At 42.3% G+C, this 19,632-nt stretch overlaps 2 protein-coding genes across 2 annotated transcripts; both read left to right on the forward strand.

The window, feature by feature from the left end:
* Positions 1–710: 710 nt before the first annotated feature.
* LOC307251790 (E3 SUMO-protein ligase CBX4-like) lies at positions 711–8,299 on the forward strand. Its single transcript, XM_080029206.1, has 5 exons — positions 711–967; positions 1,159–1,202; positions 1,892–1,957; positions 4,179–4,245; positions 5,687–8,299. Exons 1-5 carry the CDS (start codon positions 899–901, stop codon positions 7,163–7,165), a joined length of 1,725 nt encoding a protein of 574 aa, XP_079885332.1. The 5' UTR covers positions 711–898; the 3' UTR covers positions 7,166–8,299.
* A 6,514-nt stretch (positions 8,300–14,813) lies between these two features.
* cbx8b (chromobox homolog 8b) lies at positions 14,814–18,157 on the forward strand. Its single transcript, XM_080030063.1, has 5 exons — positions 14,814–14,922; positions 15,054–15,097; positions 15,330–15,395; positions 15,543–15,609; positions 16,623–18,157. Exons 1-5 carry the CDS (start codon positions 14,854–14,856, stop codon positions 17,466–17,468), a joined length of 1,092 nt encoding a protein of 363 aa, XP_079886189.1. The 5' UTR covers positions 14,814–14,853; the 3' UTR covers positions 17,469–18,157.
* Positions 18,158–19,632: the final 1,475 nt, after the last annotated feature.

Raw genomic sequence — 19,632 nt, forward strand, 5'->3', positions numbered from 1 at the left:
GTTTATGTTTATTTTTCCACTGCTTTTATATTTGCCAAAGAACTAAACTAAACTAGCCTAAAGGTTAACGTAGGAGGTAAATACCATTGTAAATACACAGAATTACATAATATAGATAGATAGATAGATAGATAGATAGATAGATAGATAGATAGATAGATAGATAGATAGATAGATAGATAGATAGATAGATAGATAGATAGATAGATAGATAGATAGATACTTGATTGATCCCAAAGGAAATTCTGAAAATATTAACGTTAATGTATTGTTATGCAGCGACTGGATAAATGTAAATATTTTTAATATAATTGCCAACATGCAATAGTCTACAAAGAATGCACTATACACCTATAATGACCTGCATTAGGCCTATATAATAATATAACAATAAAGCATCCTGGTATGCTGCAACCAGCTGTAGCCATGGTTACCATACCCCTCACTTAGTTCATACAATGTGACTTTTACAACATTATAAATAGGCTATTAATTGCATATTGTTCGTATGCCCACCGGAGTCGTGATTGCACCATTTCTTCCGTGCAGCAGCTGAAAGCAGCACGGGGAACAACCCCCGCCTATATGAGCCGCCCTCTCTCTCTCTCTCTGACGTCACGCCTACGGGCTATTTGCATGAAGTGTTTTCTAGCTGCAGCGGCTCCAACTCGCCTGCAGAACGAGTCTCTCCCGAGCGACGGGGGAAAGCGAGGGAAGAAGAGACGCATAGTCCAAATACGAGCAGGATAAGGAGGAGGAGGTGCAGAAGGGGGCACCTTGTGTTTCCCATCAGAGGACAAAATCGGCCTGGAAGCGAGGATTAAGGTGTCGGATAGCAACAAAAAAAAAAGCAGAAGGAGAAACTGTAGAGCCGCAGCCGCTTCTCTTGTATCGGAAAATGGAGCTACCCGCCGCGGGAGAGCATGTCTTTGCGGTGGAGAGCATCGAGAAGAAGCGCAGCAGAAAGGTTGGTCACAAGAGCACTGAAGGACATTTTACACACACACAAGGAAAGAAGGGTCATTTATATTTGGGTTTTGGACTACATGTTTATGTCTGTGTGCCATGGATTTATTTGTAAGATGACCGTGCATGAGAGTGCATTTCGCTGCGTAAAGTAACGTTACGCTGATCGTGCCGTTTTCTCTCCATTCACAGGGCAGGACCGAGTATCTTGTCAAGTGGCGAGGATGGTCTCCAAAGTAAGTCCCCCCTTCTGAAGCATAACAGTAGTACTCATAGTGGAATTCAAAACAGCAGTGTGTGTGTGTGTGTGTGTGTGTGTGTGTGTGTGTGTGTGTGTGTGTGTGTGTGTGTGTGTGTGTGTGTGTGTGTGTGTGTGTGTGTGTGTGTGTGTGTGTGTGTGTGTGTGCGCGCGCGCGCGAACCAATGTGTGTATCCGTATAGGAGCGAGGGGCGCGCAAATGGGCGGTTGTGCGTTCTTGCTTTGGGTTGCTCGACGCGTTGGCCCCCGATGATGATGATGGATGTGGTTTTGCCATGTATGCAATCCCCAGTGTGCCAATTAAAGGCAGACATGTCTATAATTGAACTCTGGGTTTAAGAAATGCCCATATATCTACAGCTGAGCGGAGGCTGGGCCGTTGTATCCTCCCCCCCCCATCAACCCCTCTCCAAGGCCGTGCGTAAAAGTTACTCGTGATTTATTACACGTGTATCCACGGGGAGTGCAAGTGTCTTGCGTGGTGTTTACAGATGTACCATGCCTACAAATCAGAGCTATGGGAGGATTTGTATGTCGAGGGTTGGGTTAGGGGCCAGCTGTTTTGGTGCAGAACTCCTCTTGTGTCCTAAGCCAGTGCATGTTAGTGTTTGCCACTGTTTGCCTCGCCAGTTTGTCATCACTGCTAACTTTCTCCTCTGTACATAGATACAACACGTGGGAACCAGAGGAAAACATCTTGGACCCAAGGCTGCTTGATGCTTTCCAAGACAGGTAAAAATGGATAAACCTGCCCAGCAAGTACATAATATAAATCAACCGTTTCCTACATTTCCAGTTCTTCACACATCATGCATGATTTGACTGGTAGTGGAAACTCTCTCTATGTATATGAACTATGCTGCATGCACGGCCACTTTATCCGGATAATCCCACGTGGCTCATGCAACGCACATGGGTCAGTTAAAGGGGTGTGTGTGTGTGTGGGGGGGGGGGTGGATAAGGATTAACACTGGTGTCATCAGACGGTCATGATGGGTTTAAACTCCGGTCGAGGGTACCAGTCAGAGCAAACTGTGACACTTTGCCTCATCTACTTTATGTCACCTGATAGTGGTTTGAGTGTCAGCAGCATCAGGTTATCATGTTTAAGTGCTACCTGCTGTCCCACCACCCAGGCACCAGATGCACCTGTGTCATCTTCCACGGGACATGGCAACCAACTGCATTACACAATAGGCTAATTATCATGAATTATGCAAAATGGGAAACCCACCGACATTAAGGTTCTTTTTTGGCTAATTGCTAATTTGGTAAACAGTTTATTTTTTTCTAACTTAACTCATATCATGTGATCTATTATTTTAGTGAACACCAAAATACTACTTTTAATAATAAGATAATAATGATCTATGTTCACCGAAAAATACATCTGAGGTGGGGTCAGCGATTCAAGAGAACACTTATTGAGAAAGACACTTTTGGTCAACATCATTGAGTATCTCCAGTGTTAACAGCCTAGGCTCTGTAAACTGGTATGTAAACAAAGGGTATGTAGACAAAGAGGCCCACTGTAGCTAGCAACATGGCCGTTTACAGAGCCTAGGCTATGTAAAAACACTGGATTTTTGTGAGGAGATATTCACGGATTTTGATAAAGTGATTTTGACAACAAACGTTCTCCAGAAATGCTGAATCTACCTTTTAATTACAAAGATAGAAATTATTAACATTACATATGCTTCTTCTTCTTCATTGATAAATCCAGAATTTTTCAAATGCGAATTTTGTTCATTCCAAAAGTTTAACTGCAATGTCTCCTACTCAACTGAAACGTCCATTCTCAGTGAATGGCTGGTGGAGGTTTCATATTTCTAGTTGCATATTGGACCACGATTGGCTTCTTACCCAGTTGTGATGTCATAAAGTCTTGCTTGTGCATCCACAGTCTTCAACCCAGATTGTTGGCGCACACAGAGAAACTTCCCTCTTTCAGCAGATGAATGTAAAAAGCCTCTTCTACAGTTAAACGTACATCCTTCTTTACAATGTCTTACTTTTTAACATTACGGTACACATCATGATGTAGGGGAAATGCAAAAGGAAATTCTGATGGAAGTAAGCAGGGAATTCAAAATAGCTTAGTAACTGTTATTAATTAGATCAAAATTGAACCAGTGTAACTCCCTTGTGTTCTCTATGAGTAAAAGACCCTGTGTCAAAGAGGGCTACCATACATGGTGAAATTAGCTGCCTGGCTAATTTGCTAAATAGTCTGTTGAGTGACTCCACATGAGGAACTGTTATAATTGAATGTCTTAAATGCATGGCGTGTTAAACTGTCACTGGCTTTTCTCCCAGCCTCCCTCAAACTTTTGCTTATAGCAACCTTTACCAAGTGCCGGTCACACCTTAAAGCAAAACATCAACATCGCTCTGCGTCTGTTTCTACAATTAACTCTCTCTCTCCCTCTCTCTCAAAAGAGGGGAGATTTTATTGAAACTAATTGCGTGTCTCTCCGGGGAGCCAAATCGTCTGAATGCCAGGCTATGAAAATACACCCGAGTCGTCATTGTAATTAGATGTGAGGGGAGGAGGGTGGGGGAGGGGACTGACATCACTCATGTCTGCGGTATTGAGTTACTGCCTTGGAGAGACTCGCAGGGAGACTGAGGAAAGCTAAAGAAAGTCATGCAAGGGCCTTTATCTGGAGCTATACAAACAGCACATGGGATAGCACAGTGTTATTTAGGGCGGAGAGAGCCTCATTTGAAACCAGGGTTTAACATTGTGCAAGTGTAACATGAGGAAATGTCATGATGCTGTGGTGGCGCTTTTTAAACCCATGTTGTTGAATGAAGTTGACTTTGCATTGGGAAGGCTGTTTCCAACCTGTAACATGGCTGAGTGTTGTCTAATTGAGCCTGAGGACACCCGTGACGTTGTGTTGCCATGCAACGGCGACTCATCTCTGTGTTTACCTCTCTCCCACAGGGAACGACAAGAGCAGCTGATGGGATATCGCAAGAGAGGACCCAAGCCCAAGCACCTACTGGTTCAGGTGAGAAAGTGATAAGACTTCTCTCTATTATCAATAATGTAAATCAAAAAATAGAGCTATACTTACGATTAAGTTCCCTCTCAAATCTCCGGAATTCCCAGGAAGTAATAGGCCTACAGAAAAGATATAGAACCTCTGATATAAGCCAGGTTTAAACAGACAGGCACTGCAAAGATTTATTATTGATCCTAAATTTACCACAATGCAGCTCCCAAACATTATTTGATAGCCCATGGCATGACAAACACAAATGCCCCTTAAAGGTGGAGTCAGCAATTTCAATGGCTGAGTAGTACACCCCATGATGACATAAAAACTCTTCAAAAGTAACATTGGCAGAGTGTACTGCTCTGGGATTTAAAATTAGAATAGAAGTTACATGCAATATATATGTGAAGAGATATTATCTCCATTACATTTAATAGGGATCAATCCCCTGACCTAACATTTGTAGCTAAGTGACTGTGAATCGTACATTTAGCGCATCAATCAGCGGTCCAAATGCCGGGGGAACCCCTCTGAGGAGCGTTTTTGTTCCTCTCAGGAGGGTGTTGGTGGTAACACATGGGATACAGTCAATGACGGGACACAAAGCAGCCAGTGACATTCCTCTGAGCTGAGGTCACAGCCACAGGAGACACTTTGAAATGTCACTCTGATTGCCAGGCATGTCCCAGACAGAGCTGCACAAGGAACTGTAGGAGGGCTGTGTGAACATGGAGCAAGGCCCCACAAATAAACGGTGTGCTCGATGGGGCCTCAGAAGATCATCTTCACACATTCCAACCACAGTGTCTTCAGAACAACTCTCGGGGCCCCTGTGAACCACGGCTTTGTGTTGTACGCTGACACATGTATAGATACTGTAGACAGTTTAACCATTGATCAAAGGCCCCACCAAAAAGGATGCCCTTTACATTAAAGGTCACATACTATGCTCATTTGCAGGTTCAAAATTGTAATTTGGGTTTTTACTAGAAACTAGTTTTCATGGTGAAGTGTCCAACAAACACTTTATATTTCTTACAGTGCCATTGCTAAATGTCCTCCGCCTGAAAAACTCTGTTTTTTAGACCCTGTTTTTTTTTTATCCCCGCCTTCAAAAAAGCCTAGTCTGCTCTGATTGGCCCCGAATCCAACTGCTGGTTGTAAGTAGTGCTTAGTTAGGTTGTTAATGAGGGGGCGTGGCTTCTCCCCTTTTGACGGCATAAGAGAGGATAAATCTGACTGGGGTTTTTGAACACAGGTTTTCAGAAGGATGGCGGTGAAGAAAAAGAGACTTTTCTCAGACTTTGGGAGTTTTCTAGTCACACGGGCCCATGTTAATGCTGAAAAACAGCGGGGATAGGGGATGCGTTTAATTACGTATGTAGAACCACCAGAAATTCCCCAATTCTACTGATGAAATTATATCGTAATTAATAACTGTATGGTTTCACAGGTTCCCTCTTTCGCCCGGAGGTCCAGTATTCTGGCTGACCTGCACGACGCCTCCCTGGATGAGTCCAACTGTCAGAAGAGCAGCCCCATTCAGATGCTGCGTCCCCAGGCCCAGCAGTACCAGCTCAACAGCAAGAAGCACCACCAGTACCAGCCGCTGTGCAGGGAGCGCGAGGCCGAGCAGACCACCACCGGCAAGAAGTTCTACTATCAACTCAACAGCAAGAAGCACCACCACTACCAGCCCGACCTCAAGGTTCACGAGCCCATATTCGCTAAACCGCGGGAGGTAAACAAAGCTCCGGAGCTGGTCAACAAGGGCTACAACCTTCCCCCGGTACTGCAGCAAAAGTGGGTCCGGGACAAGGACTCAGGCTGCCTCACGAAAGTCAAGGATATCACCATGGAGCTGAATAAGCTTCCAGCAGACCTCAACGGCCACAAAGAGCCGGATAGCGTGACACCTAAAGCGGATGCTGTAGCGCAGTCCAACGGGGTCGGCGGCAATGGCAAGCTAAAGATCGTGAAGAACAAAAACAAGAACGGGCGGATTGTTATCGTCATGAGCAAATACATGGAAAACGGAATGCAGTCGGCCAAGATTAAAAACGGGGATTCCGGTACTGCCGAACGACTTCCGTCGCAAGGAACCGACAACTGCTCGGAGAACCACCTGGAGAAGATGAGGCTGGTCAAGAAGCTCGGCCTCATGAATGGATTTGCAAAAAGTTCCAAAGACAAAGCGACCGTTCCCAGTTCTGGATTTATCAGAGATCGCGCCAAAGGAAAGGAACAACAGTCCCCGAAAACAGAGCCAACTGTGACGGAACAGGATCAACATGTCGAGGTCAGGGGTCAGGGGCAGCTTCCAGCGGATCAGCCTTTACAATTGACAACCAAGCCTAATCTGCTCTCCCTGCCTTTGGATAGAGGAGTTCCCTCACCCATGGACAATGGAGGTAGCCAAGGTGGATTTCAGGGACTAAAGCGCCGCTTCTCCGACACGGACAGGGAGGAGCATGGGAGCAGTAAGAGGTTTTTGAGTTCCGGGAGTATCGGCTCTCCTAGCGCGGTATCTTCTTCACCCACCCAAAGCGTCAGCATCCACCAAAATGGACTCCAGAGTAGTCCCACGCAGGACCAAGAGGAACCTATGGACTTGAGTATCGTCAAGTCCAGGCCTCAGGCGACCCAGGCTGAAACTCACACACAAGCCGAAAGTTTAGCACACACAACGACAGAGGACAGAACGGACGCCCAAGTTGACACACAAACACACACACACACAGACAGTCAGCTCCTGGCCGCAACACAAACAACCACAGAGGAGGACAAAGACACGTCATTGTCCAATTCTAACCATGAAAAGAGACCAGAGGAAACATTCCCCTCTTTCCAGCCTTTCCTTGGGAACATAGTGATCACAGACATTACTACAAACTGCCTCACAGTAACGTTTAAGGAATACATAACAGTTTAACCGAACTGTGAAGCTGTATAAATGTACATTAGATACATTATATTTGTATTTTTAGATGCTTGAATGTACAAATGGACCCATGATTTTCTTTTCTTTTTGTAAAGTTGATATAACATTTTGCAAAAGTGGCATATTCCCTCTTACAAGCATTTTCTTTCTGGGGATTTTATCACATGCAGTATATCTACTTTCAGCTATTTCAAACTTTAGGTCAAATTATTTACTGGATATTTACATGAAAATGCACTTAACTCTTGTAAATACTCTTCACTTTTCTATGGATGTCATTTGATTATACACTCAAACTGTCTGCATCTCAGATAAAGGCCAACAAATGGAGGCTGTATGGAGAATTTTGTAAGGAAGAAAGATTATATTGAAACGTGGTAAATTACACTGTGTGTGTGTGTGTGTGTGTGTGTGTGTGCGCGTGTGCGTGCGTGTGTGCGTGCGTGCGTGTGTGTGTGTGTGTGTGTGTGCGCGTGCATGAACAGATGGACAGATTTCAACAAGGATGCATGCTGTTTGGACAGATTATGCCATTAGGCATGCTTAAACAAGCAGATCAAGAAGAATGAAGCGCCTTTTTGTCAATAAATGTGATTTGCATTTCTGAAAGGGAACATGGGAAGCTTTTAAAAGGAAAGATTATGAACAGTTAATGTTTGATATAATCTCCTTTTTTATTTGATCTTTGTTCAAAGGTAGACTAGAAATATGAGTTATACATCTCCAGATCTGACATTGAGACAGTTGGCATTCAATCCTGCAACTAACGTATTTCATTTTAGCATTTGCAGCAGTGCAGTGACTAAAAGTGGCTTTATTACATTGGAATAATATCAGTCACAACTGTCTGGCAACACTGCCAGTTGAGCTGTGTAATCCCAACAGATTAGTACCACCAGCTGGGTGCTACATGATTTATCTGTTCATGTTTTCCGTTCTCTGGCACCCTGTCCTGTTCTGTGCTATACAGGGGATTGAATGGGACTTGTCCCGGTGTCACAATCTGACTCACTTTTGCAACAAAGCGATAACTAAAAGTCTGCAAAAGCACATACCTGTCCCCCCATGTCTCATACCTGCCCCCTTTTCCTTGTTTCTTTCCTCTTTAACCCCCTTTCAGCACTAAGTGATCTGAGATGCATTGAACTGCTCTGTGTGAGAACGTTGATCAGATGCACTTCTGATGTTTTGTGTGCAGACTAATAAAAAAAATAAAGGCTTCCAATGACACATTTTGCAATAATAAAATTGTTTGCAAGTGGAGACGTGTGTGCAATGTGTTTCTTTTATACTGACAGAGACCCGTACCAGCCTAAAAATAAAAGAAACCCTATATGACATGTGACCTTAGCTTCCCATGAAGAAATAAAGAGTTTAACTGGAAAGGGCGGCAGCTATAATGCTCTTAAACGGCTAATCTTACCTCAGAAGTTTCTAAATCCGTTTATGACTCTATTCGTGGCTCTGTGTGTGTGTGTGTGTGTGTGTGTGTGTGTGTGTGTGTGTGTGTGTGTGTGTGTGTGTGTGTGGCCTGCGGGCCGTGAGGATTATTACAGAGCCTGCTGTGAGTTTATTTTCAGATGGGTGGCCCGGACCAACTATTTGCCTTGTATAGGCCTGTAGCTACAGGTCAGGCCTGTGGTTTGCTGCAATGCCTAGGCTATTCTATTTATCATTAAAACGTTCACAACGCAGACGGTAATTTGGCTAAATTAACACAACAGGTGTGCGTTATCAGGGGATGTCCTACATAAACGTATGTTATTATATTACTGTAAGACCAGATACAACTGAAAGATCTCGAGGGTATTGTATCATAATTGCTTTTAATAGCCGTTCATTAAATGTAGCCTATATAGCCTATTAGCCGGACTATGCGTTATGGTTTAACCTACACTACACAGGTAGCCGCTCAAAGCTCATAATTCTGACATGAGCAGCTGTTCATGTAGGCCTACCAGATGTTTGTAGGATAATTCGTCATGACACGCTGAGAGAGACACACAGCGGGATCTCAATGACCTGATACAGCTTCATCTTAAAAGTGAAACACAGTAGGATTTAACTTCCCCATGTTTCCGCCATTTACCATTCCTATTTCGGGCTGTCATGTCAGACTGCTGTTTTTCCTATTAATAAGTGGAGTGCGCCTTGAAGATAAAGATGCGTAAAAGGAGCTCCGTCATATGGTTCATAAAGCTCCCGGATTAAACATTTGAACGCAACCTCTGCTTGGTGTCTGTAATAGTTTTGGTGATGGGGCTATGAGCGCATTCTTTATTTGGAGACGCGCTATTATAGCCTATATCGAAGACCGACACGACAGAGGCGGCATCTTCTCGACCATTTCATCGGTTGCAGCCCGCGCCAATAAAAAAAAAGCTGCTTTCTGTATGCGTTAATGTGAGCAACGGGAGAGAGAAAATGGCTGTCCTCCTCTTCTCCCTCTACTACAACATGCACCGTCTCTTCTACGGCTCTCTCTCTCTCTTTCTCTCTCTCGCTCTGAGACGCCTTGCAGCTGCTGCAGTCGAGCAGTAATTACAGCAATGTTTCAACTAATAGTCCAAGCTGCGGTGGGAAATTTCCCGCAGGGCTTAACTCATTACGATATTATTTCCTCTTTGGTTTGCTTGGTTGTATGAAAACAAAAAATAATAAGATTTAAAAAAATGCGGAAGAATTTGGTTTAATTATCCGATCAATATAGTTAAGAGAAGAAGTGTAACCTAAAATGGTGTAGCCAAATGCGTATACTTATGTCTTCTGAATGATCCACCCTCTTTTCCTCTTACTTTGATCTGCAGCTCGTAAATGTGTGCATGCGTCACTGCGTTAGGCCTGAAAATGTTATCTGACCGACTCACATTTTTATGACAAGCACAGTGGGATTAGAACCACAGACATGTACAGTAGGCCTATAGAAATCCGGTGCTGTTGGGAGGGACATAACTTCAAGTCCACATGTCTCCCTGCATGTCTTCCACAGAATCCTCTTCACTAGGCCTACAGTAGGCCTATATACTAGTTCAATTCCACACCCAGACATGTATGCACATAATGCAAAGTGCACGCGTTGCCAATTTTAAACTGCAGTATAAATCAAGTCTCACCACCTGAACAAGGCCGGAGGCAAAACATATAAAAAAAATTCAAATAGGATACATGTGCAACAAAAGCAAGCTCAATGTAATTATGAGTATTTGCTCGAATACAGACATTGTACCGTGACTGAACACAAACCAGTGTGCAGAATGAATGACGTAGGTCTAATGGTAGCCTACAAATATTGGCTAAGTCAAAGTTGGGAAGTCAGCTGTGGAACTACATGAGCAAGCAACTCCTCTATTTTGAGAACAATGAGCGAATTGGTTTGGGGGAAAGAAAATTAGGATATGTTGTCAGAAAAAAACACCATATATTCTACTATCACTATGGTTACATTTATTAACTATCAAATGTATCTATTTACAGGCCTGCAAATGCAATGCAACAACTGTTTGCAAGAAAAACAATAGCCTCCAGCACATGCGTAAATTCCCCCTTTTCTCCAGCCTCGGTCATAATAACTCAATAATAACTTGTATGTGAGGAAGGGATAAGCACAACCGCTGCCAGAGCGCAAATACAGTCTATGACTATAACCTGTTGGTATCAGCGCCCTGCAGCTGTGGCCAGTTTAGTGACAAACAAACAAAAAGGTGCATGACTAAAGCCTAAATCATCCGGCAGTGACTGGTGCGGTACAGCTGACCTCAGTGAATCAACAACTCTATAAAGACACTGATGGGTTTGATGTTGAACACAGTGTGGGCTTCAGTGGTAACAAGATTATCCAGTCATCTAATGGGTTTTCCATGGGGAGTCAATAGGAAATGTATGCGTACTAATTGTGTGTTCATTCATGTTTTTCAACATCATGGCCTATATGTTTATAGTATACGTTAATAGCATGTTAACATTGAGGATTTATAGGAGGCCTTTGTCTATTTTTTGTTTTGGGGAGATCAGGAAAAATAACCCTCGTGTCGTGTAGAATAAATACATGTTATGAAGCGTGATGGCTACCTGCTGTGAATGATCTAAAGTGATACGGCTGCCCGCCTTCAATTCCCATCAGTTGCTCATGAATAGGTGCAATAAATAAGTGAAGTTGAAAGCGTTCGACAGTTATATGGTTGCAAGAGAAACGCTCCAGAGAATGACGAAAACCTTTTAATTGTGCTATTGTTTCATATCATGATCGCCCATCATCCACCTCTCACAACTAATCTCATCAAAATATCTAAATGGAGGACTAATGGTGCTCTAACCTAGCTTATATTATCTCTATTTTTCCATATCATTGCTTCCATGGTGTGGCAGGGGTTTTCCCGTCCGTGCGCACTCCGGGAATCCGCGCGTCTTGCCCGGATACAAGCCAACCAATGGTGTTTTAACGGCGGCAGCTCTGCTGCACTGCAGGCGCGCCGAGACCAATCGCATCCAGAGTCTGAGGTGCGCCCGTCTTCTCTTTCTGTCTATGCTGAGTATTTGTGCATTGGAAAATACGAGGGGGGAAATAAGTGCACCCATAAAACACATCCTAAAAATCATTATTGGAAAAACGTCGTCATTGACAATGAGAATTAAATAATGTAAACATCCAAGGTGTGTGCTATGCTTCTCTTGAACAATACCTAGCGCCTATATAGAATTTAACAACACGTTTCTAAATGTACAGCAGTCTAAATTCAAATTCAAATGTTTGGTAAAGTCTCTCTATTTCTTTGACCTGTCCGTCTGGCTTCAGCTCGGACTGAGGAAACTAAGTATAGGCTAGTCCGCTTAATTTGGCCAATAGTTCCACTTAGTGCGCAGGCTTGAAACAAATGAGCAAAAAATGTGATGACTGGAGACGTCTCGCTTCTTCTGAATAATGGAATCTCTCTTCGCTATAGGCTCATGCAGACAGTGTGCAGCGAACACATTCTGCTTCTTGTCAGCCTGCATGCAGTTTAGTTTGAAGTGATCTTCCTTCATCAGAAACATATGGGAAGGAACAACTGGTTATACAATTCTAAATCTGGCATGAGTGCCAACGCTTATAAGAATATTTGAGAAAATTCAATTCACCGTGGCACATCTGAGCAGTTTGCAGACCATTATAATTCCTTATCATTTGCATGCATCGAACGAATGCAAAACGACAAATATTCTGATATCAAGTTAATCAGAAGAAAATATGTTGGTGTTATTCAGTTTTCTGTCCCACTATTGGAATTATCAGGGCCTTTAAATAGGCCTATTTCTGTACTGATCCCTGCACTCCAATTAATAGACAATAGGCTATCAAGGCATAGGCTACACGTGAGGCCAATAATAGCATAGCATAGCCTATATATAGGCTGTCTCTTTTTTCATTTAGCCTATTGAAATGGCACATTTTATTCGCTTTCTTGAAGTGCTTTATAACATCTTTAAATGTCTTGTCAAACTAATTAATATGATAAAGCATGTTTGATTTTAGGATATGCTATTTAATTAGGCCTACTGTGATAATGCCTGTTGAACCCAGCGTCTTTAATCAGAACGTTAGATTCAAATACAGATTTAAAATTCCGGACTTAGATTTAATTAGCCTTCACTTCTTGTGCATTCTTTGAAATAAACGACAGCCTAATTTTTTTTCAAAATCATTCATCATTAGGCTAAATGTTGTCTGACTCCATCTCTCGCCTAATCGGTGGCAATGTCCTTGGAAGAAATTTGTCGTGATAAATGAACAATTTAACTTTCAGTTTCTAGTCAATTATCCTACATGAAGAAATCTCATTTAATATGAAGGTTATAGCCTATTTTATTCCATTTGGCCGACAGTTTTTCTCCATTTAAATAAATTAATTCGTGAATATTGGCCCAAAGAGATGTTTTCACTCCAAATAGATAATTGGCTATGCTATATTTAAAATTATAAATAATGTTATTGTATGCCTATATTATTTGACATTATTAAACTGTTACTTTTTTTTATTTTAGCCTATGTATAGCTAGTTAGTCAGTTATTAATAGCTATTATATTTTTCTTTAAAGGGATTTATTTTTATTCATTACAGTTAATTATGATAGGCCAATTATCATCTATTGTCTGCCTTTGCTAAAGCCCTTTTTGTTTGAATTTATTTCTTAGTGCAAATTCCAGGCTATAGCCTAACCTATCTTTAGGCATGCAGACTGAGCCTAACACTGATATGTCTAATGAGGCTTTGTTTTGTTTTACACATTCAACTATTAAGATTGGAATATGCTGTAGGATATTTTTTTTTACTTTTTTTGCCTAAATCGACGTTTAACAGAGAGACGCTAAAATAATATTTATTTTCCTCTGGTGTTTAGCTATAGCCTACTCTTCTGGCTCTGTCATTGCGCTGGCTGATGCATTAAAAACAATAGGCCTATACCGCATTGTTGGTGGAGTAGGTCTAGCCTAATAGAAAATAAATAAAAAATAAATAAAAAAACACCAACACACCGAAGTAAAAGCTGTAGCATAAATAGGTTAAAAACCTTAGAAGCAGAAGCCAAGAGCTGTTTTAATGTTTTATTGAACTGATCAGTCAGAGTGAAGTGACAGGTAGTCAGTGGTAGGCTGACCGGTGCCAGATGTTAGGCTATGCATCAGCTGATCTTTTCTTGACAAAGTGTGGATCGTGATAACAGCTTCGTTGTGATTGTAGCCTATTAATCTCAGTAGGCCTATAGCCCAGTCTAATTATCAGTGACAGAAATTTCGCAGTCTCATCTCACCCGAATAGGCCAAAGGATTCTTTTTCATGTTTACCGCTCAATGAATCCTGTCTATTTAGCATGGGTGACAGGTCGTTGATTTAAGTGTAGGCGTGCCTCTCCAGCCCAATGCTTAGAGATTTTAAACTACAAACATGCGCAACAAATTCGATAGAAATGTCTTAACTTAGCTTTCAGTGTTGACCTACAAGGAGTGTTTAGATAAAATCATAGCCTAGCCTATGTAAACAACAGTTTTGCCTGACGGTGCATTCATCCTCTGTTCTCACCCTGAGAACGCAACAAAATAAATTAACGCGATAGCCTATTTTCTTAACGAGTTCGCACATGCTATCAATCACAGATGTGTGCTTATGGACTAACATAATAACATCTGCCAGGCGACTTTACTGCATAAGCTGACAGATATATTGCTGGATAGACTGAACAAAAATGAGCGGTTTCTCTGTTCCTCGCGCTGTCGCATTCTTCAAACAGCAATGTTATTTCCTGGTTTCTCGTTTACTTGGCGACAATATCGCGTTAATGTAAAATTTGAGCACTAGATACCACGTGCAATTTGGAATATCTCGTGCGCGAAATGATTCACTCCCCGCGCGGGGGAAAAAAAAGCCACCATTTCCCCCCCGAAAGAATTCACACAGGCGTACGCTCCTCCCCTCACTTAGCAACCCAAGCACGTAGCAACGGCTGGACCAATGGGCGCTCCCATAGAGGTTCCACCGACCGTGGTTCCTTAGCAACGCCGTAGAAAAAAATTGCGCTGACGTCCATTCTGTTCGGGAGTATTATGGTCTGTCCGGAATTCAGAGTGGCTGGGACTGGAGAAAAAGCTCTACTCTGCTAGCGAAGCGGCGTCAGCCAAGCTAACGGGAGGTAGCACTGGAGTAAACATGGAGCTGTCCGCTGTCGGGGAGAGGGTGTTTGCTGCCGAGTCTATCATCAAACGGAGGATAAGGAAGGTAGGCTTGAGGTGGAACGTGCTCTTTTCCTCCCACGGCGTGGAATAATATGCACCAACACCGTTCTCTAATTCTAGTGTTGCCTTGAAAGCTAATGGGGGTGTTTTCTGTGTGTTTCTGATGGCATGCAGGGTCGGATTGAATACCTTGTGAAATGGAAGGGCTGGTCTCCCAAGTAAGTCTTCCTACATTGTGTCTCTTGCATTCTGTGGTGTCTGTACTGTCTTGGCCGTGGCTGTCGTTAGCTCGCCAAAGCTAGCGAGAAAGCCCCGGATTAAAACTGAGGAGGTGTAACGTTATAGCACGATAGGGATTTTTTTTTAGCTCGCAGGCTAACGCTTCGGCCATCCACACAGCGTGCGACAGCGCTCGCTTCCTCAATGTAACTTCATGTTTTAACCTTGCAGATACAGCACTTGGGAACCCGAGGAGAATATTTTGGACTCCCGCCTGTTTGCTGCGTTCGAGGAGAGGTAAGATGTCTGGGCTCGTCTTTATATGTCCATGGTCTTTATGGGCAGAGCCAGCGAATGTTAACTTGTCCAATAAATAAATATATCGTGCACTTTGCCCCCGTTACACTCAAAATGGGTGTCTTGTCATTGAATTTTGTTTCACAGGGAGCGAGAAAGGGAACTGTTTGGGCCCAAAAAGAGAGGTCCAAAGCCCAAGACATTTCTCCTCAAGGTACATTTAGCATGTCGTGTCTTGTTATTAATATGCATGTCCGCGGCTTAACTCGTCACGCGAAACTGCTATCGGTTCGAATTTTCTCTATTAATCATTTTAATATAACTATATTGTCTTCATCATATTCTGTTTTGTTACCTGTTTATTTAAAGAATTTGCAAATTCATTTTGGCCTCATTGTCTGTCACGAAGAGGCGCAGGGCTCCGCAATGATGCTTATTATGCATATAAACAGCACGTCGATTAGTTGATCGTGTACTCAGTTTGTGTATTTCCTAATGGGGGACATGTTGACATTTAGCATGACAATTCACCTCCATTTTGAACAAGAAACACTCATTAGGCCTACTCGTTTTCTTCATAAACTGTCGTTGAAGCCGCTTGCATAAATCCTTCAGTAAAATGTGTTTTTGATACTCCTGCTCAAACGCTCAAATGTTACGGTTGAGTAAAGGATCATAGTGTGACGCAGTCATTAATGGGTTTTAGCCTTTCAGGCCATCAAACCGTGACAATTGCTTAATGACCGACAATTAATCTTGCACTAAATACCGTAATGTCCGTTGACAGGACTGTTCTTAAAATGGAGTAGTGGGATTTCATAAATAAATGAGTAGTTGATAATAGCTATTAGTATACGTTTGTAATTTCATGCCACTCTTTTACACATTTTAAAATTTGTAAAGTGTTATAGTTCAGAGATTGAAAGCAACAGCTGACCCATTGAACCTATAAACAGGGTAACACATTTTGACATGTCAGAAGAAAGATCAACGTCTGAAAAATAAAATATAAGTATGGCTGAATTCCACTTAGCAGCTTTGGTGCTGGGGTCAAAGTAATGTGCGTGCTGCTGGCACACTGTCATGACTGTCCTTGTATGACATGTCAAAATACCTCACAAGAAAAAGGCCTGTGATGTCATCATAAAAATAACTTGAATGTAATACTTTAATTTTTTTTTGTAAATTTAAATACTAATTTCCTTCTCATTCTCTTACCTCTAATAGGCTCAGGCTAAAGATAAGGCCAAGTCCTATGTGTTCCGGGGCGAGGCAGTCCGAGGGATGCACATCACTTACCCAACCCCGGAGCCGGTGGTCACCCCCAGGGCCAGAGAAGGCCTCCGAGCCGTGGTTCCCACCATCTTCCCTCCCAGCACTGTCAACCGTGGAGAGAGCGTTTGTGTCCGGCCGCCAGAACTGAGCATCCGCGAGCACCAGCAGCCTCCGTTTCAGCTCACCGGTCCAGGCGGGCTCATCCACATACCCAAAAAGAGAGGGCCCAAGCCTAAGCCACGCTTCATCCCAGCAGTGTCTGAGCCCAACAAGAGGAGAGCAGAGGAGCATGTGAGCCACGCCCCCCCTCACAAACTAGCCAAGCTCCAGGGAGCTGAGGAGGAGATGAGGCTGGTCAGAGTGGCCCACAGACATCCAGAGAACCACAGTCACAAGCACCACCATCACCACCACCACCACCACACACACAACCGGGGAATCTCCAGCGGAAGCTCCTACAAGCAGTTCTACTCAGAGCGCAGCCCGCACCCACCACACAGAACAGACACACAAAGGACTAAGGACAGCTCTAGCTACCTGGCACCAGCACACTTCAAACACCAGTCTAAAATGAACCAGAGCCCGAGCAGCCCCGCTCATCTACCACGGATGGAGAAGCCTTACTTCTTGGACAGGCCGTCCCCCACCAGGCTGGACGTGGACTTAGACCAAGTGACGTGGAGGCCGTCTCTGGGAAACGTGGAAAAGGTCCTGGTGACAGATGTGACCACCAACTTACTGACAGTCACCATCAAAGAGAGCAGCACTTCTAAAGGCTTCTTCAAAGACAAGAGATGATTTCTTATATGCTACGCTTTGCTTAACTCTGAACCTGCATCAGAATCCTTCTGAAGTTTATAGGAAATAGTGCAAAGATTTTGTATGTAATGTATAAAAGAAAAATTACATAATGTTTATACATGTATATATTATAAAGCTGGACATCTGTGTAATGTATTGACCAAATCAAATGAAGTCTGTTTCACAACTTCGCATTGGTTAAATATGAATGAATTGCATTTTCCTTTCCATGGCTACTTTCTGTACATTTGACTATGTTGCAACTGTAACCAACTACAATGTATTTTTGTCACTCAAATATCATGAGAAGCGAAGAGAGGCTTGTATATTTAATTCAGTCTGTGGATTGAGTATTTCTCTGTAATTTGAACTGATTAGACCGAAGATACCCGTTTCATTTCAATAGGGTTATTATATTTAAAAAATATATATACTCAAGCACTTTGAATTCAAAAGTATTAAGAAATAATCCGTTTGGGTTGTGTTCAAAGACCGAGTCTGGCTCGGAGTTTATGATGTCTCTAACATTTCTAATTGTAAGTTAAATGAATAAATTCAACACTCTACGAGTTTTCCAAACGTGCGTATAACTGCATTGTTTCCCCCCATTCACGTAGTGTATTTCCCTTTTAAATAGAAAGCCTTCGTGAAGCTTTAATGTAGCCTATTAACATAAATACAGAGTTGGTGTCAAAATGCTTTTTAGGCGCTTTTCAATAAATCCTTTGAATATTCTCATTTCGTCATTTATTTTGCGTTTTAAGGCCGCCGGCCTTGACCCGTTAGAAATAAACTAGAGGCAGCGCATAGCCTACAGGCTTTAGGCCTACCCGGTTATGAAATTTTCATCAAAACCGGATTCAGTTCGTCCTTCACGCCACCACATGAATACATTATTTTTCTCATTTAATGGACTCAGACTAGGTTATAATTTACTGGTAAAATAATATTAAATTTTTTTTTAAAAAATCATTTTACATCCACGCTAAATAATGAGTTCTTGAAGGTAAAGGCCTGGCCATGGCTCGCACCAGAACACTTTACCTATTTCAGTCAATATAAAGCTGCCGCAGCCGGCCTGCATTCATTTCTGCTCGGTTAGCATAGCAGTACGGAGCAGTCCGTGAGCCTTGCTTTGAAAATCTTATTTTAATATGCGTTGTCAATGTCCATCTCAAGTCTGTTTCTTCTGGGTTACACTGCATTCATTGTAATAATGAAAGAAGAAATGTTCATTTCTAAAGGCTCTAACCGCTATATTCTATTTATTCTAGTTTTTATTCAATTTATATCATTTAAGAATGTTATTTACTGATAAAAGGCTATTCAATGTTCATTTAATATGGAAATAATATATCGATCGAATTACAGGCTTTTAAAATAGGCTAAAATGTTTCAGACCTATAGGTTTGAGCTACTTTTAAATTGTGTTTTTTTATCAGGTTGAATAGGCCTATTCCTGCGTTTTTAATTTTTTTTTTACCTTTGCGCCCTATTTATCGTTGACACATTAGGAGGTCAACCAATATTGTCCTGATCTGACACCTCACATGCAAAGGACAACACCCGACACATTCACAAACACGCACTAGGCCTACACGTCTTTTTTGTGTATGAGTTCCACATGCTTAGCATGGGGCGAAACGCGTGGTCACCCCAAAAATGTAAGGCAAAAAGTGAAATTGAACCAGCATTATAGGAACAGTATAGGCCTATCACCTACGCCTAAATAATGGTGAAAATGAATAGGTTCCAAAGGGTTGACTAAACGCATAACGTAGGCTACCTATATGCACATACACTTCTGGTTCAGATTTTGGTGCGGTAAATCCATTAAAGGGGTAAATCCCCTCTGTCTCTGACTAGGCCTATGATCCACATCTCCGTGAGGCAAAGTTACGGTTTTCTAAAATAATAATAATACTCAAAATAATAATAAGAAAAACACAACCAGTCAGAATAGGCACTCATGCATTTATTTGACTGTATTTTTTAGTAGGTCTACATCAAAATTAAGAAAATGAACTAGAAACCACTGATTACAGACAGTAAACTAAGCAGCTACAATACAGGATGATTGTTACAGGATGGTAGCTTAACATGGTCATAATTCAGTAGAAATGTAGATAGAGACTTTTCATTGCTTCACTCTTGCTGATTT

This window comes from Ammodytes marinus (genome assembly GCF_949987685.1).
Source record: "Ammodytes marinus genome assembly, chromosome: 6".
Classification (NCBI taxonomy): Eukaryota; Metazoa; Chordata; class Actinopteri; order Uranoscopiformes; family Ammodytidae; genus Ammodytes; species Ammodytes marinus.

Bases quoted from the DNA above. Each gene is read 5' to 3' on its own strand.
- LOC307251790 (XM_080029206.1), top strand. From the start codon at position 899: ATGGAGCTACCCGCCGCGGGAGAGCATGTCTTTGCGGTGGAGAGCATC. The intron at 968-1,158 runs GTTGGTCACAAG...CTCCATTCACAG, and splicing joins AGAAGAAGCGCAGCAGAAAG to GGCAGGACCGAGTATCTTGT. The intron at 4,246-5,686 runs GTGAGAAAGTGA...ATGGTTTCACAG, and splicing joins CCAAGCACCTACTGGTTCAG to GTTCCCTCTTTCGCCCGGAG.
- cbx8b (XM_080030063.1), top strand. From the start codon at position 14,854: ATGGAGCTGTCCGCTGTCGGGGAGAGGGTGTTTGCTGCCGAGTCTATC. The intron at 14,923-15,053 runs GTAGGCTTGAGG...GATGGCATGCAG, and splicing joins TCAAACGGAGGATAAGGAAG to GGTCGGATTGAATACCTTGT. The intron at 15,610-16,622 runs GTACATTTAGCA...TACCTCTAATAG, and splicing joins CCAAGACATTTCTCCTCAAG to GCTCAGGCTAAAGATAAGGC.